Source organism: Heptranchias perlo, chromosome 1 (assembly GCF_035084215.1).
Source record: "Heptranchias perlo isolate sHepPer1 chromosome 1, sHepPer1.hap1, whole genome shotgun sequence".
NCBI classification, from domain to species: domain Eukaryota; kingdom Metazoa; phylum Chordata; class Chondrichthyes; order Hexanchiformes; family Hexanchidae; genus Heptranchias; species Heptranchias perlo.
In genome coordinates, this window is record NC_090325.1 from 118,171,244 (window position 1) to 118,185,048 (window position 13,805).

Here is a 13,805-nt window from a genome sequence, read left to right on the forward strand (position 1 = left end):
TGAATCACTTCGTACTTCTCTGCGTTAAATTTCATCTGCTATGCACCCACCCATTCCACCAGCCTGTCTATGTCCTCTTGAAGTCTATTACTATCCTCCTCACTGTTTACTGCACTTCCAATATTTGAAATTGTGCCCTTACCCAAGTCCAAGTCATTAACATATATCAAAAAAAGCAGTGGTCCTAGTACTGACCCCTGGGGAACACCACTGTATACCTTCCTCCAGTTCGAAAAAACCGTTCACCACTACTCCCTGTTTCTTATCACTTAGTTAATTTCGTATCCATGCTGCCACTGCCCCTTTTATTCCATAGGCTTCAATTTTGCTAACAAGCCTATTATGTGGCACTTTATCAAACGCCTTTTGAAAGTCCACACACACACCAACCGCATTGCCCTCATCAACCCTCTCCGTTACCTCATCAAAACACTCAATCAAGTTAGTTAAACACGATTTGCTTTTAACAAATCTGTGCTGGCTTTCCTTTATTAATCCATACTTGTCCAAGTGACTATTAATTTCGTCCCGGATTATCGTTTCTAAAAGCTTCCCCACCAATAAGGTTAAACTGACTGGCCTGTAGTTGCTCGGTTTATACTTGCAACCTTTTTTGAACAAGGGTGTAACATTTGCAATTCTCCAGTCCTCTGGCACCACCCCCATATCCAAGGAGGATTGGAAGATTATGGCCAGCTCCTCTGCAATTTCCACCCTTACTTCCCTCAGCATCCTAGGATGCATCCCATCTGGACCAGGTGAGTTATCTACTTGAAATACAGACGGCTGAAGCACAAAGCGGATCGCAAAGGGAGTGGATCGTGAGCCGAGTGGGAACTTGAGAATTTGATGAGAGTGGGACTCTGAGTGCTGGAGAGAGAGGATGCCCTTGAGGGGTCAAGGGCAAAATCTATTTGATTAAAGTTAAGAAACAATAGAGGTGTCATTACACTACTGGGTGTATTCTATAGGCCACCAACTAGTAGGAAGGAGATAGAGGAGCAAATTTGCAGGAAAATTACAGAGAGATGCAAGAACCATATAGAGTGGTGATAATGGGGGACTTCAACTATCCTAATATAGACTGGGACAGTAATAGTGTAAACGGTAAAGAAGGGGAAGAATTTCTGAAGTATATTCAGGAGAACTTTCTTGATCAGTATGCTTCCGGCCCAACGAGGAAGGAGGCATTGCTGGATCTAGTTCTGGGGAATAAGGTGGGTCAAGTGGAGCAAGTGTCAGAGGGGGAACATTTAGGGAACAGTGATCATAGTATCATAAGGTTTACATTAGCTACGGAAAAGGACACAGAGCAACAGAGTGTAAAAATACTTAATTGGTGGAGGGCCAATTTCAGTGGGTTGAGAAAACTGACCCGAGTAAATTGGATTCAAAGATTGGCAGGCAAAACTATAATTGAACAATGGGTGGCCTGCAAAAAAGAGATGGTTCAAGTACAGTCTAGATACATTCCCACGAGAAGGAAAGTGGAACAACCAAAGCCAGACCTCCCTGGATGACGAAAGAGAGAGAGAGCAAGATGAAGCAAAAAAAGGGGGCATATGACAGATGTCAGGTTGTTAATACAAGTGAGAACCAGGCTGAGTATAGAAAGCTCAGAGGGGAAGTAAAAAAGGAAATAAGAAGGGAAAGAGAGCGTATGAGAATAGACAGGCAGCTAACATAAAAAGGAATCCAAAAGTCTTCTATAGGCATATAAATAGTAAACGGGTAGTAAGATGAGGTAACAGAGAGGATTGATGAGGGCAATGCGGTTGATGTTGTGTATATGGACAAAAGATGTTTGATAAAGTGCCACATAATTGGTTTATCAATAAAATTGAAGCCCAAGGAATAAAAGGGACAGTGGTAACATGGCCACGAAATTGGCTATGTAATAGGAATCAGAGGATAGTGGTGAATGGGTGCTGTTCAGACAGGAGGAAGGTATGCAGTGGTGTTCCTCAGGGGTCGGTACTGGGACCACTGTTTTTCTTGATATATATATTAATGACTTGGACTTGGTTGTACAGGGCACAATTTCAAAATTTGCAGATGACACAAAACTTGGAAGTGTAGTGAACAGTGAGGAGGATAGTGTTAGACTTCATGAGGGAATAGACAGGCTGGTGGAATGGCCGGACGCATGGCAGATGAAATTTAATGCTGAGAAGTGTGAGGTGATACATTTTGGTAAGAAGAACGAGGAGAGGCAGTATAAAGTAAAGGGTACAACTCTAAAGGGGTAGCAGGAACAGAGAGACCTGGGGGTATATGTACACAGGTCAGGTTGAGAAAGCGGTTAAGAAAGCATAAGGGATCCTGGGCTTTATAAATAGCGACAGAGTACAAAACCGAGAATGTTATGTTGAACCTTAATAAAACACTGGTCCGACCACAATTGGCGCGCGGCAAACCTGGATAATAAAAACCTACCGTTCCCCACCCGATCGCGACTTAATTGGTGGCCCGTGGCTTCTGGGTTTGCCATCCAAAAGCTGCACAGTGGATGGGCTGTTCACCCGCATGACAGGCTGTCATCTGGAGCTTCTAGATTTAATGGGCCATTGCTCCAATGGCTTTTGCTGGAGCAAAGACCAAGAACACACAATGGAACGGCACAAGGGCAAGGCTGCTCCAAGGTTTAATGATGCCTCACTCCAGGTGCAACTGGCCGGGGTGAGGAGGAGGAGGGAAATGTTTTACACAGCTGACAGGAGGAAGTGCCCTGCCTCTGCCACCAAGAAGGCCTGCTCGAGGTGGCAGAGGAGGTCACCAGCAGCAGTAACATCTCCCACACCTGGGTCCAGTGAAGGAAGCTTTTCAAGACCTAACTAGGTCAGCAAAAGTGAGTACACTTACTGATTCTCCTGCATTCCGTGTTCCACATCACCCCCCCCTCCCCCACCAACTCATTCTGCACTGCCAAGACTACCCCATCACCTCATTCCTCACTTAAGGCTCATCCTCAACTTACCTGCACTTCTTCACCTTCCCATTTGTCACACCACCACTACCACTCACCCCAATCCTGATCCAATGTGATGTCTGTGTCTCATACTCACCCTCTGATGCACCTCTTTCATGGTCAGCCTCACCCAAACCAATGCATTCATCAGTTGGCCACCTCACCATCGCTCACTCTCACGTCTGTACTTTCTCCTCGTCTAGGAGAAGGGAGCTCAGAATGCACGCTAGAGAGCGAGGACTGGAGAAGGAGGCCCTGCAGATCAGCTGCACCCTCGAGTGCTTGTCCATCCCACAAATGTCTGGTTACACAGCTTTAACATTCATCACACACAACATGAATTGATGTTAACAATGCTTGGCATGTTGAACACCTCATTGCAACATGACATATCTGTGATGGTGCTTAATATTGCCTTCTGTTCTCTTACAGGCCATTCAACGACCAAAGTGATGGCAGAGGGCGAGTCCTCAGAGGAGCTTCAGACCTCTGAGGGCGCAGTCACATCTTAGCAAGCCATCCACCAGCGCAGATACTCACACCTCGGTGGGTCTTAGTAGTCAGTTAGTTGGGTTAGCATCTGGTGAGTCACCACACACAAGTGAGCACGAGCAGACACTGGTGGCAGGGGCAGCTGTGGAAAGTCCGCGTCGGTGGGTGCACTCCTCTCCAGGCTCTGCTCAGCTGGACGCAGATGCTGAACCCTGGGGGCCATCTTTTAAAAAGGAGAATGATCGAGGGACAGTAGCACATTTGCATGGTACTGGAACAGGTGTCACGCACACTCTCCACAATAGCGCAAAGGGTGGAGTTGTCCAACTTCTGCATGAGTGGAATGGTGGCACAAGTACGGGAGCCACTGCCCCCCCCCACCCACCCCTCCGCCCCCCCATCCTGATGGTGTCAGTTTCAGGGGGTCCGGAAAGTTGGTCAATATGTGTAAACAGAACAATTCTGAGTGGAAACCAAGAATTCTCAGTCTAAACATAAAGATCTCCCAGCCAAAAGTTTGTCTGAGAAAACTGAGTGTCCTGCTGCAATAATTCACCTTTTATCCCCATCTGTCAAACAGAGACTTAAATGTCCAAATGGCTGCTGGCTGAAACACGTGTCCTGCAACATAGAGTGTTTCCCACAGTACGGGAAACACGTTGCGGCTGAATGAAAATCACTCCCCTGCCTCAATCACCATGAATTTAACCACCTCAACAAATTCACTGACGTTAATAAGTGCTTTAAATATCAGCCCATTGGCTTTAATTGCTGGCGGGACTTCCGCATTCCAGAAGTGCGCACACAGATGCGTCTGTGTGAGACGTGGAAGTCAGTGGGTTGGAGCCAGCTTCCTTACCCGCTCGGGATTTTCCTGATTTTCCCAGCCCCCCCGCCCCCGCACTTTGATTTGAAAATCGAACCCATTGTGTCCAATTCTGGGCACCACACTTTAGGAAGGGTGTGCAGAAAAAAGGGTGCAGAAAAGATTTACCAGAATGGTTCCTGGGATGAGGGACTTCAGTTACGTGGACAGACTGGAAATGCTGGGGTTGTTCTCTTTAGAGCAGAGAAGGTTGAGAGGAGATTTGATAGAGGTGTTCAAAATAATGAAGGGTCTAAACAAAGTAAATAAAGAGAAACTGTTCCCACTGGTGGAAGGGTCATGAACCAGAGAACACAGGTTTAAGGTGATTGTCAAAAGAACCAAAGGCGACATGAGGAAAAACATTTTTACACAGCGAGTGGTTAGGATCAGGAATGCACTGCCTGAGAGAGTGGTGGAAGCAGGGTCAATTGTGCCTTTCAAAAAGGAATTAGATAGGTACCTGAAGGAGAATAATTTCCAGGGCTACGGGGAAAGAACGGGGGAGTGGGACTAGCTGGATTGCTCTTGCAGAGAGCCGGTGCAGGCTCGATGGGCCAAATGGCCTCCTTCTGTGCCGTAACCATTCTATGATTCTATGATAAAGTAGTGGGTGAATTGAAATTAAAATTTGTGTGTTAGAAACCAATGCATATTTCCCCAAGGAAGATATTAGGTGGGCATCATCATCCTCAATTCTAGGAAGGAGTCTATTGATGTTTCCAAGGGAGACACTGACAGTGAACACTGCCAACAGGGTCCATTCCTATGTAGCTCATCTTACATTATCCATTCCTCACTGTAGATATTTGGAGTACTGAATTGTATTTTTTTTTGAAAGAAGGACTTCCTTCTATGTTACAGTTATGGTTTTGGCAGCCCGTTCAATCTTTTCCTTGGAGGGATATTTGTATTTGGCTTTACATTATACATAGAATATCCTTGTGTAGGCTGAAAGGCCAAGGTGCTGACTGGTACCAGTCTTTTTCTTATTCATGGCTCTCTCGATGGCCATCTGGTGAGCATGTTATTGGTTTATTGCTGCTATATGATCTGGCAACAGCATGACCCAGTTTTGTTTTAATTGTATGCATGTCTTAATAAAGACAGCACCATTTTCCTGATGTGTGCTCCAGAGATTCACCAACATTCCAAATCTTGGAATGAAACCTGAAGAGACGAGACTACAGGCTGGACAGTTTTGGAAACAAAGAACACGTACTGTGAAAATTACCATATCTTTCTAATCTAACCTTCTCCTGTGGACAGAGTTAGAATTTGTCCCAATTCATCAGCAAGAGCTGTGACCCAAGAAGCGGAGAACACGATCTCTTCAGAAGGAAAAAATGAACTGCGCAATGGTGCAAGGAACACAGAAGAGCGAGCCCACAAGTGGCATTGCCTATCTGTGATGTCATGATGATATTTTGATATTTTCACATGGATGCTATGTTAATAGCTTCCTTAGAATCAATCAGGCTAAGCTTACCTCCTATGGTTAATGGAAAATGCTTAAATAATAATGCTCCCCTTCACTCTCTCTCGCTCCTCCCCATTTAATTTTTAAAAAAGCACTTTAGATATTTATGTATTTTGACCCACACTCACCAGCTCAAGGTTCTGAACCAAGGCAGTTCATAAGAACGATACACTCTGTAGCCAATAGTGATGATCTCATGAAAGCACTTGATTTGAACATAGAGAACCTAGAAAGAGAATACATGAAAAATTAGTTTACTGCCGAAAATAGAATATAAAATAACAAGTCTCCACTGATACAAAATGCAATTTACAACACAGAAAATAGACACAAAATCCTTGCCTTCAATTAGAAAATCTTAACCTTCAACTGGGGGGGGGGGGGGGGGGAAGAGAGGAAAGAAGATAGACCTGTTGATACTAGAAACACTTGTCTGTTGCTGCTAAATTCATAGCAACATCAATTCAGCAGCAGATTGACAAAAAATAAGGGAAACTGCTCTATTTGGAAGCAACATCCAGTGGTGCTACTAAACAGACCCTAAAAAGCAGGGGGGCTGAGGGCACACTGACGTTGTATTAGCTCTATTACAACAGGCAGAGTCAACACAATAACCCAGAAAGTGACATGTCATCAAGTCATTACACAAATACTTTCATTACTCCATTCCCTCCAGGCTGCAGACTTGCACTAGTAAATAAGATCTTGCTGCAGACAGCTAAAGGTGACTTCTTTCATCTCAGTGGCAGATTGTAGACCCACATTTTTTCAGTGTTTTAGCAACGTAAACAGAGATCTGGCACATGGACACTACATTATATAACATTATGTACAAGTATGCAAAAAGAAATGCTACATTATATACAAGTATGCAACAAGGAAGAGAGTGGCAAAAGTAAACATGGGTCCCGTAGCGGCTGAGACAGGAGAAATTATAATGGGGAATAAGGAAATGGCAGAGGCATTAAACAAATATTTTGTATCTGTCTTCACAGTAGAAGACACAAAAAACATACCAGAAATCGTGGGGAACCAAGGGTCTATTAATTTAAGGTAGTTAATATTAGTAAAGAAAAAGTGCTGGAGAAATTAATGGGACTTAAAGCCAACAAATCCCCAGGACCTGATGGCCTACATCCTAGGGTTCAAAAAGAGGTGGCTGCAGAGATAGTGGATGCGTGGGTTGTGATCTTCCAAAATTCCCTAGATTCTAGAATGGTCCCACAGTAAGTTGCAAGGTAGCAAATGTAACACCGCTATTCAAGAAAGGAGGGAGAGAGAAAACAGGGAACTACAGGCCAGTTAGTCTGACATCAGTATTCAGGAAAATGCTGGAATCTATTATTAAGGAAGTGGTAAAAGGGCACTTAGAAAATCATAATATCATTAGGCAGAGTCAACATGGTTTTATGAAAGGGAAATTGTGTTTGACAAATCTACTGGAGTTTTTTTGAGGATGTAACTAACAAGGTAGATAAAGGGGAACCAGTGGATGTGGTATATCTGGATTTTCAAAAGACATTCGATAAGGTGCTATACAAAAGGCTGTTACACAAGATAAGGGCTCATGGGGTTGGGGGTAATATATTAGCATGGATAGATGATTGGTTAAGGGACAGAAAACAGAGTAGGAATAAACGGATCATTTTCAGTTTGGCAGGCTGTAACTGGTGGGGTGCCGCAAGGATCAGTGCTTGGACCTCAGCTATTTACAATCTATGTTAGTGATTTAATTGAAGGGACCAAGTGTAATATATCTAAGTTTGCTGATGATACAAAGCTAGGTGGGAAAGTAAGCAGTAAGGAGGACACAAAGGGGTGAATTTTAACCCCCAAGAATGGGTGGGTTGGGGGCAGGTGAGGAGTAAAAATATTTTGTTTTCAGAGAGGGACGGTATCCCGTATCCAACACACCTGCTTCTGGATTTAACGCAGGCAGATTTGTCTGTGTGTGGACAGCTAGACATCAGGAAGGCCCGCCCCCACTTACATCCAGCGGGCCAACACTTAAAAGGGCAATGTATCTCATTAAGCTACTTGGAGATACTTAATATTGTGTGTATTGGAATAATAAAATGAATTGAACCTTACCTGTTTGGGTTTCCCCATCACTTCCCATTCACGTCAGGTGAAAGCAGGTGAGGTGAGTACCTTTATTGCACTGCTTGTGGGCCGGAGAAGCAGTAGTGCTTCATCCAGGCCCAACAAGCACACCTGGTTGACAGGACTGCTGCGACCAGCTGCAACACCCCCCCAATCTTCTCCTTGCACCCCCCCAATCTTCTCCCCACGGCGCTGCCCCTTCCTCTCCCCCCCCAACCCCCGATCTTTTCCCCAGCCTATGATCCCTCCCTTTCTCTGATCCCCGGCTGTGGCCTGCTGCAGCAGGACTTCCTGGCTGTCGGGTGTGAAACCCAGAAATGAAATTGATGGACCTCATCCCGACCTGCCTACTTACCTTCCAGGTTTCACATCCGGAAATCTCTCTCCTCCCCCACTCCCTTCCCGGCTCTCAGTTAAAATTTGCCCCAAAGAGTCTTCAAAGGGATTTAGACAGGTTAAGTAAAATGGGCAAGAAGGTGGCAGATGGAGTATAATGTGGGGAAATGTGAGGTTATTCACTTTGGTGGGAAGAATAGAAAAATGGAATATTTTTTAAATGGCGAGGAACTTTTAAATGTTGGTGTTCAGAGGGATTTGGGTGTCCTTGTACACAAAACACAGAAAGTTAACATGCAGGCACAGCAAGCAATTAGGAAGGCAAATGGTATATTGGCCTTTATCGCAAGAGGGTTGGAGTACAAGAGTAAGGAAGTCTTGCTGTAATTGTACAGGGCTTGGTGAGACCACACCTGGAGTACTGTGCACAGTTTTGGTCTCCTTACCTAAGGAAGGATATACTTGCCTTAGAGGTGGTGCAACGAAGGTTCACTAGATTAATTCCTGGGATGAGAGGGTTGTCCTATGAAGAGAGATTGAGCCTATATTCTTTGGAGTTTGGAAGAATGAGTGCCGATCTCATTGAAACATATAGGATTCTAAGAGGGCTTGACAGAGTAGATGCTAACAGGCTGTTTCTCCTGCCTAAAGAGTCTAGAACTGGGGGTCATAGTCTCAGGATAAGGGGTCAGTCATTTAGGACTGAGATGAGGAGGAATTTCTTCACTCAGAGGGTTGTGAATCTTTGGAATTCTCTACCCCAGAGGGCCGTGGATGCTCTATCTTTCAGTATATTCAAGACTGAGATCGATAGATTTTTGGGGCTCCATTTTAGCACCTGCTATCAGGTGCGTTCCTGGCTGGGGGGGCTCCAAAAATCGGGGAATCCCGGAGCGGGTCCGGAGCCTGGCTCCAACCCGTTCACTTCCGGGTTCCCCACAGACGCGCCGACGTGCGCGCGCAGCCCCCGCATGTGGGACTCCCGCAGGCAATTAAAGCCAGCAGGGTGCCACTTGAGTGTATTTATCTTGGTATTTCAGGTCATTAACAGACCTGATTAAGGGAATATGTCAGGAGGGGTGGGATTTTAGAAACAACTGGGACTGTTTCCCATACTGGGGGAAACACTCCCAGTTGAAATGGACGTGTTGCAGCTATCAGTCTGTGGCAGCTGCAAAGGTCCATTTGACAGGTGGTGGGAGGGGGGAGGAAACCCTCACTCATTGCAGGAGGCCACTCTGTCACTTGGGTCAAAGTTTGGCCTCCACCACCCTCCTCCTGACAATCAAATTCACCAACTTGCACACTTACCCCGGGGTCAAGAGACATGTACCTACCTTGCGGACTCCCTCAGGTGTACATCTTCCGGATGGGGGCCGCCGTAGCTGCAGTCATGACCTCCTCGGAGGGCGAACAGCATCATCAGCCCCGCCGGCCAAGCCGTCCACCTCTGACACGTGGAGCTCCACAACACAGTGCTGTGACACATCCACCTGCACAGCAGGAGGGAGGGCAACCGCAGAGAGAGATGCGTCACAGGGGGCGCTACCCTAGCCACAGGGTCAACAGACCGAGGCTCAGCTTCCTGGACCCCTCTGAGCAGCACGGAGGCTCAGAGTCACTCGACATGTAGTCGTGAACATCTGCAGTCTCCTTCATGCCAAGCTGCTCCCGGTTGGCCCGAGCACCATCTTCTTACCTGTCGCTGTCAAAGTCACCATTGCCCTCAACAACTTCTCCTCCGCATCCTTCCAAGGTGCCACCGGGGACATCGCCGACGTCTCTCAGTCGTCTGCACAAAAGAGCCCTGCAAATACACCCACACCCACTCTGCAGTGACACAATGGGTGGCATCAGGTGTGGGTATTCATTGTGATCCTCAGGAAAGGGCATTATTGCACAAACCAGACAAGATTCGCAAAGACGTGGCAGTAGTGGTGCCAATATAATATGTGATGTGAGTTGGTCAGAAATGAAATATAAGTAAAAACCATGACAAACCCTCAAACACCCTTGTGCATCCCCTTCATGCTCACAACACGTTTGCCTTACGCTGCCTACTGCACATATGTGATGCATGCCCTGTGGATGCAGCACAGGTAGTGGCAGGTTGAGTGAGGCTGACCGTGAAAGAGATGCATGAGAGGGTGAATATGAGATAGAGCCATGAGATTGTATGAGGATTGGGTTGAGTGGTAGTGGCGGGACGAGTACTGGCGAGGTGGGTAAGTGCAGGTAAGATGAGGATGAGGTTTGAGTGGGTGTGAGGTGTGATGTGACAGAGTAGTGTTGGCTGTGCAGAAGGAGATGTGGGGTGGGGGCGGTGATGTGGCAGATGGAGTGTAGGGGAATGAGTAAGTGTACTCACTTTGGCTGACCTACTTAGGTCATTGCAGCACCTCCTGCACTGTATGCAGGTGGGCGATATGTTGGTGGTGCAGGTGACCTCCTCTGCCACTTTGAGCCAGGCCTTCCTGGTGGCAGAGGCAGGCCGCTTCCTCCCGCCCGCCGGGGGGGGAAGATCTCTGTCCTCCCCCTCCTCCTCACCCCATCTAATGATACCTGGAGTGAGGAATCATTAAACTGGGAGCAGCCTTCCCCCTGGGCTGCTCCATGCTGTAATTTTTCCTATTTGTTGCAGCATGTCAGTGGAGGACTGCCCCTTTAAATAGAGCTCCTCCAGCTGACAGACCTTACTGCGCATGCGCAGTCCGCCCGACACGCAGATCAGCAGTGGGGAACCCGAAAGACTAGGTAAGTGGATCCAATTAGGCTGCGATCGCGCACGGGGCAGACTGATTTCACCAGGCGCAGCCCCCCCGCCGCAAACCCGCAGCCCTGGCAATATCGAGCCCTTGGGCTCTAAGGGAATCAAGGGATTATGGGGATCGGGCGGGAAAGTGAAGTTGAGCTCGAAGATCAGCCATGATCTTACTGAATGGCAGAGCAGGCTCGAGGGGCTGTTCAGCCTACTCCTATTTCTTATGTTCTACTAACCCATGATGCTACCGTTAACCAATGATGGATTTCCATTTGTGTAAAGATGTCTGGCAGCCAAAAAACATTATGCCATACACTTGCACCGCAACAACAATAACCTGCAACTATATAGCACCTTTAATGTAGGAAAACATCCCAAGGCACTTTACAGAAGGAACATTTACAAGGCAAGGATGCCAAGCTATGGTAAGAGAGTTTGAAGCTGTGATTAAAAGCTTGGTCAAAAAGATGGATTGTAAGTTAACTTTTAACATCAGAGCAAGCAGCAGAGGTAAAGAAGTTAGGGAGGGAGTTCCAGAGAATGGAGCCAAAGTGGCTGATGACACTGCCACAACGCTGAGGCAAGGGTAAAGGGGAGAGTGCACAGAAGGTACAAATCAGAAATATGCAGGAAAAGATGAAAGGCTGGAAGAGGGACCGGGGTGTTGGGGAGGGGGTGGGGGGAAAGAGATAACTGCAAGAATGATCGCAACAAAGACAAGGAAACTCATTAACCTCTATAAACGTGGTGTTGGGAGGCAAGAATCAACGTAATGTCAGAGAGAGGTTTGGGGAGTTGGTGGTACAACAAAACAACTGTTGCTTTTATATAACAACTTTAATATAGAAATGCTCTAGAGGCATAATCACACAAAAACGAATGCCGAGCCAAAGGAGGAGATAGTAGGAGGGGTGACCATAACCTTGATCAAATAGGTGGGATGGAGAGTCAACCATGAATCAGCAGAAGTCAATCTAGCAGAAGAGTGAAGTGGAGTCAGGTGTTTGCGGTGTGAAACAACAGATCCAGTATACCAGCAGAGAAATGAGGAGCCAGGGGAGGGTGAAAGGTAAATCCACCTGATCAATGCAGGTGAAGGAGCTGGTATGAGGAACAGCTGTAGTGAGATAAGGAGCACACAAGATCAGGAAAAGAAGTGGGAGCTTGAGGAGTCGGCCCAGCAAAAGATGACGGTGTGCTTCTAAAGGATGAGTGGAGTCAGCGGCGACAGGAAGCAAGTGGAACGCAGCGAAGTAGAGATTATTCAGCAGCAAGGACTAGATTCCACAGCAGATGGGAACCAGCAAGAAGAGATCAAAGTTAGTCCAACACAGTGAAAAATTCCCAATGGAGGAGCAGAAAACAGAGCCCTTGGAAGCAGACCAGGTACTGGAATAGGGTAGTCCAACAGACAATACAGTCTCAGCAGAAATCAGCGACCAAGGTGGAGGTGACAGTTCATAAATGGAAACCCAGCTATGGGTTGTCCTCGCCCTCCAGGAATTTGGCTTTGGCTGAGGAAAATGATGCACAGTAAACTTAATGTGACTGAGCTAGATCTGACAAACAATGACTAGGCTAGTTGTGTGCTAGGTGTGTTCAAGTTTGCAATCTTCAGACTTAAGAGCATGAAGATGAGACCTGCAGAAAGACAATGGCAGAAGTTGGAGATTGAGTGATTTGGTATGGATAAGGGCCTTGAAAGCAGAGGCGAGGTACTGTTAGGTAAATCAACAACAACAGATGTGTCATTAAAAAGTGGAGGGCCAGAGAAGTGGGAAATAATGGTTGAAAGGTGAATGCGTGAGTAAGCTGCAGAACAGATTTTATTTTCAGAGGTAGATGGAAAGGGTCACGAGATTGGCAGAAGGCAGTGAAATGTAACAATAAGTTAAATGTGAATATTGTCCCTCTGCCACCATTTGCAGCTGATGTTCAATTAGCAGTTAACACTTAAACTCAGCTATTTTTAATTTCCATTACAATCTTGATTACCATATTAACCCATTCAAAGAGCCTCAGCAGATACAATTTACTATGGCTCCTCTTGGTTGGGTATAATTGTTTATGGATTACAACTTGTATTCCATTCATCTGGCTGAGAACTGCAAAAATTAGCCTACTGATAACAGTTGAGTTTAAATGACAATCAAAACTAGAATTCAAATTTAGGCCTGCAAAACAGGAGCCCAATGCTCTGTTGTAAGTAAAGATTTTTTCTTAAAATTAATTTTTATTAAGGAAAAATAAAATCTTTCCACTAACATTAGTTTACTAACCACAAGCATGAGTACTATGGGTCCCAGGTAGATGATCAGAAAGAAAAATGAAATCATGGCAAGTGACAAGATCCCACGAATCCACCAGTTCTTCCATCTGCAAAACAAAGCATGATTATAAGATCACTTCCCACTAATTGAATTGAAAAAGAAAGCTGAGTTTTAACACAATAAAAAGAATTTTAAAATACTTAAAATGTTCTTACAAGTTCTCATTTTACAGTAAAGTATGTCTCTGTACAAAATCTGTAAAGCATAATGTCATAAAAACCATTAACTATTCAAGCTTTGAAGCCATATTAAGCCATATTAAGTCAGTATTCATAGTATCACAAAATAAACAAAATGAAATTGACCCTTTTGAATTTGCAACCAAAAATCTGAAGAAAATCTTAAATTGTCACCCATGCAATCTCCCAAATAAATAAAGTGTGCAATACAACAGTTTCCATTCAGTCATAGTAGACGTCAGAGAAACATTTCTTGGGATAATGAAACAGCAAAGTATGCAGTCTTTCAGG

General features: G+C 45.5%; 1 protein-coding gene across 1 annotated transcript in view; it reads right to left on the reverse strand.

The window, feature by feature from the left end:
* The window catches only part of cds1 (CDP-diacylglycerol synthase (phosphatidate cytidylyltransferase) 1), a 90,775-nt gene that overhangs the window by 45,532 nt on the left and 31,438 nt on the right, over positions 1-13,805 (reverse strand). The window contains exons 3-4 of the mRNA XM_067990536.1: positions 13,285-13,381; positions 5,934-6,031 (exon numbers count right to left, since the gene is read on the reverse strand). Of these exons, the coding sequence (XP_067846637.1) occupies positions 5,934-6,031; positions 13,285-13,381 (195 nt within the window). The remainder of the gene's footprint in view (positions 1-5,933; positions 6,032-13,284; positions 13,382-13,805) is intronic.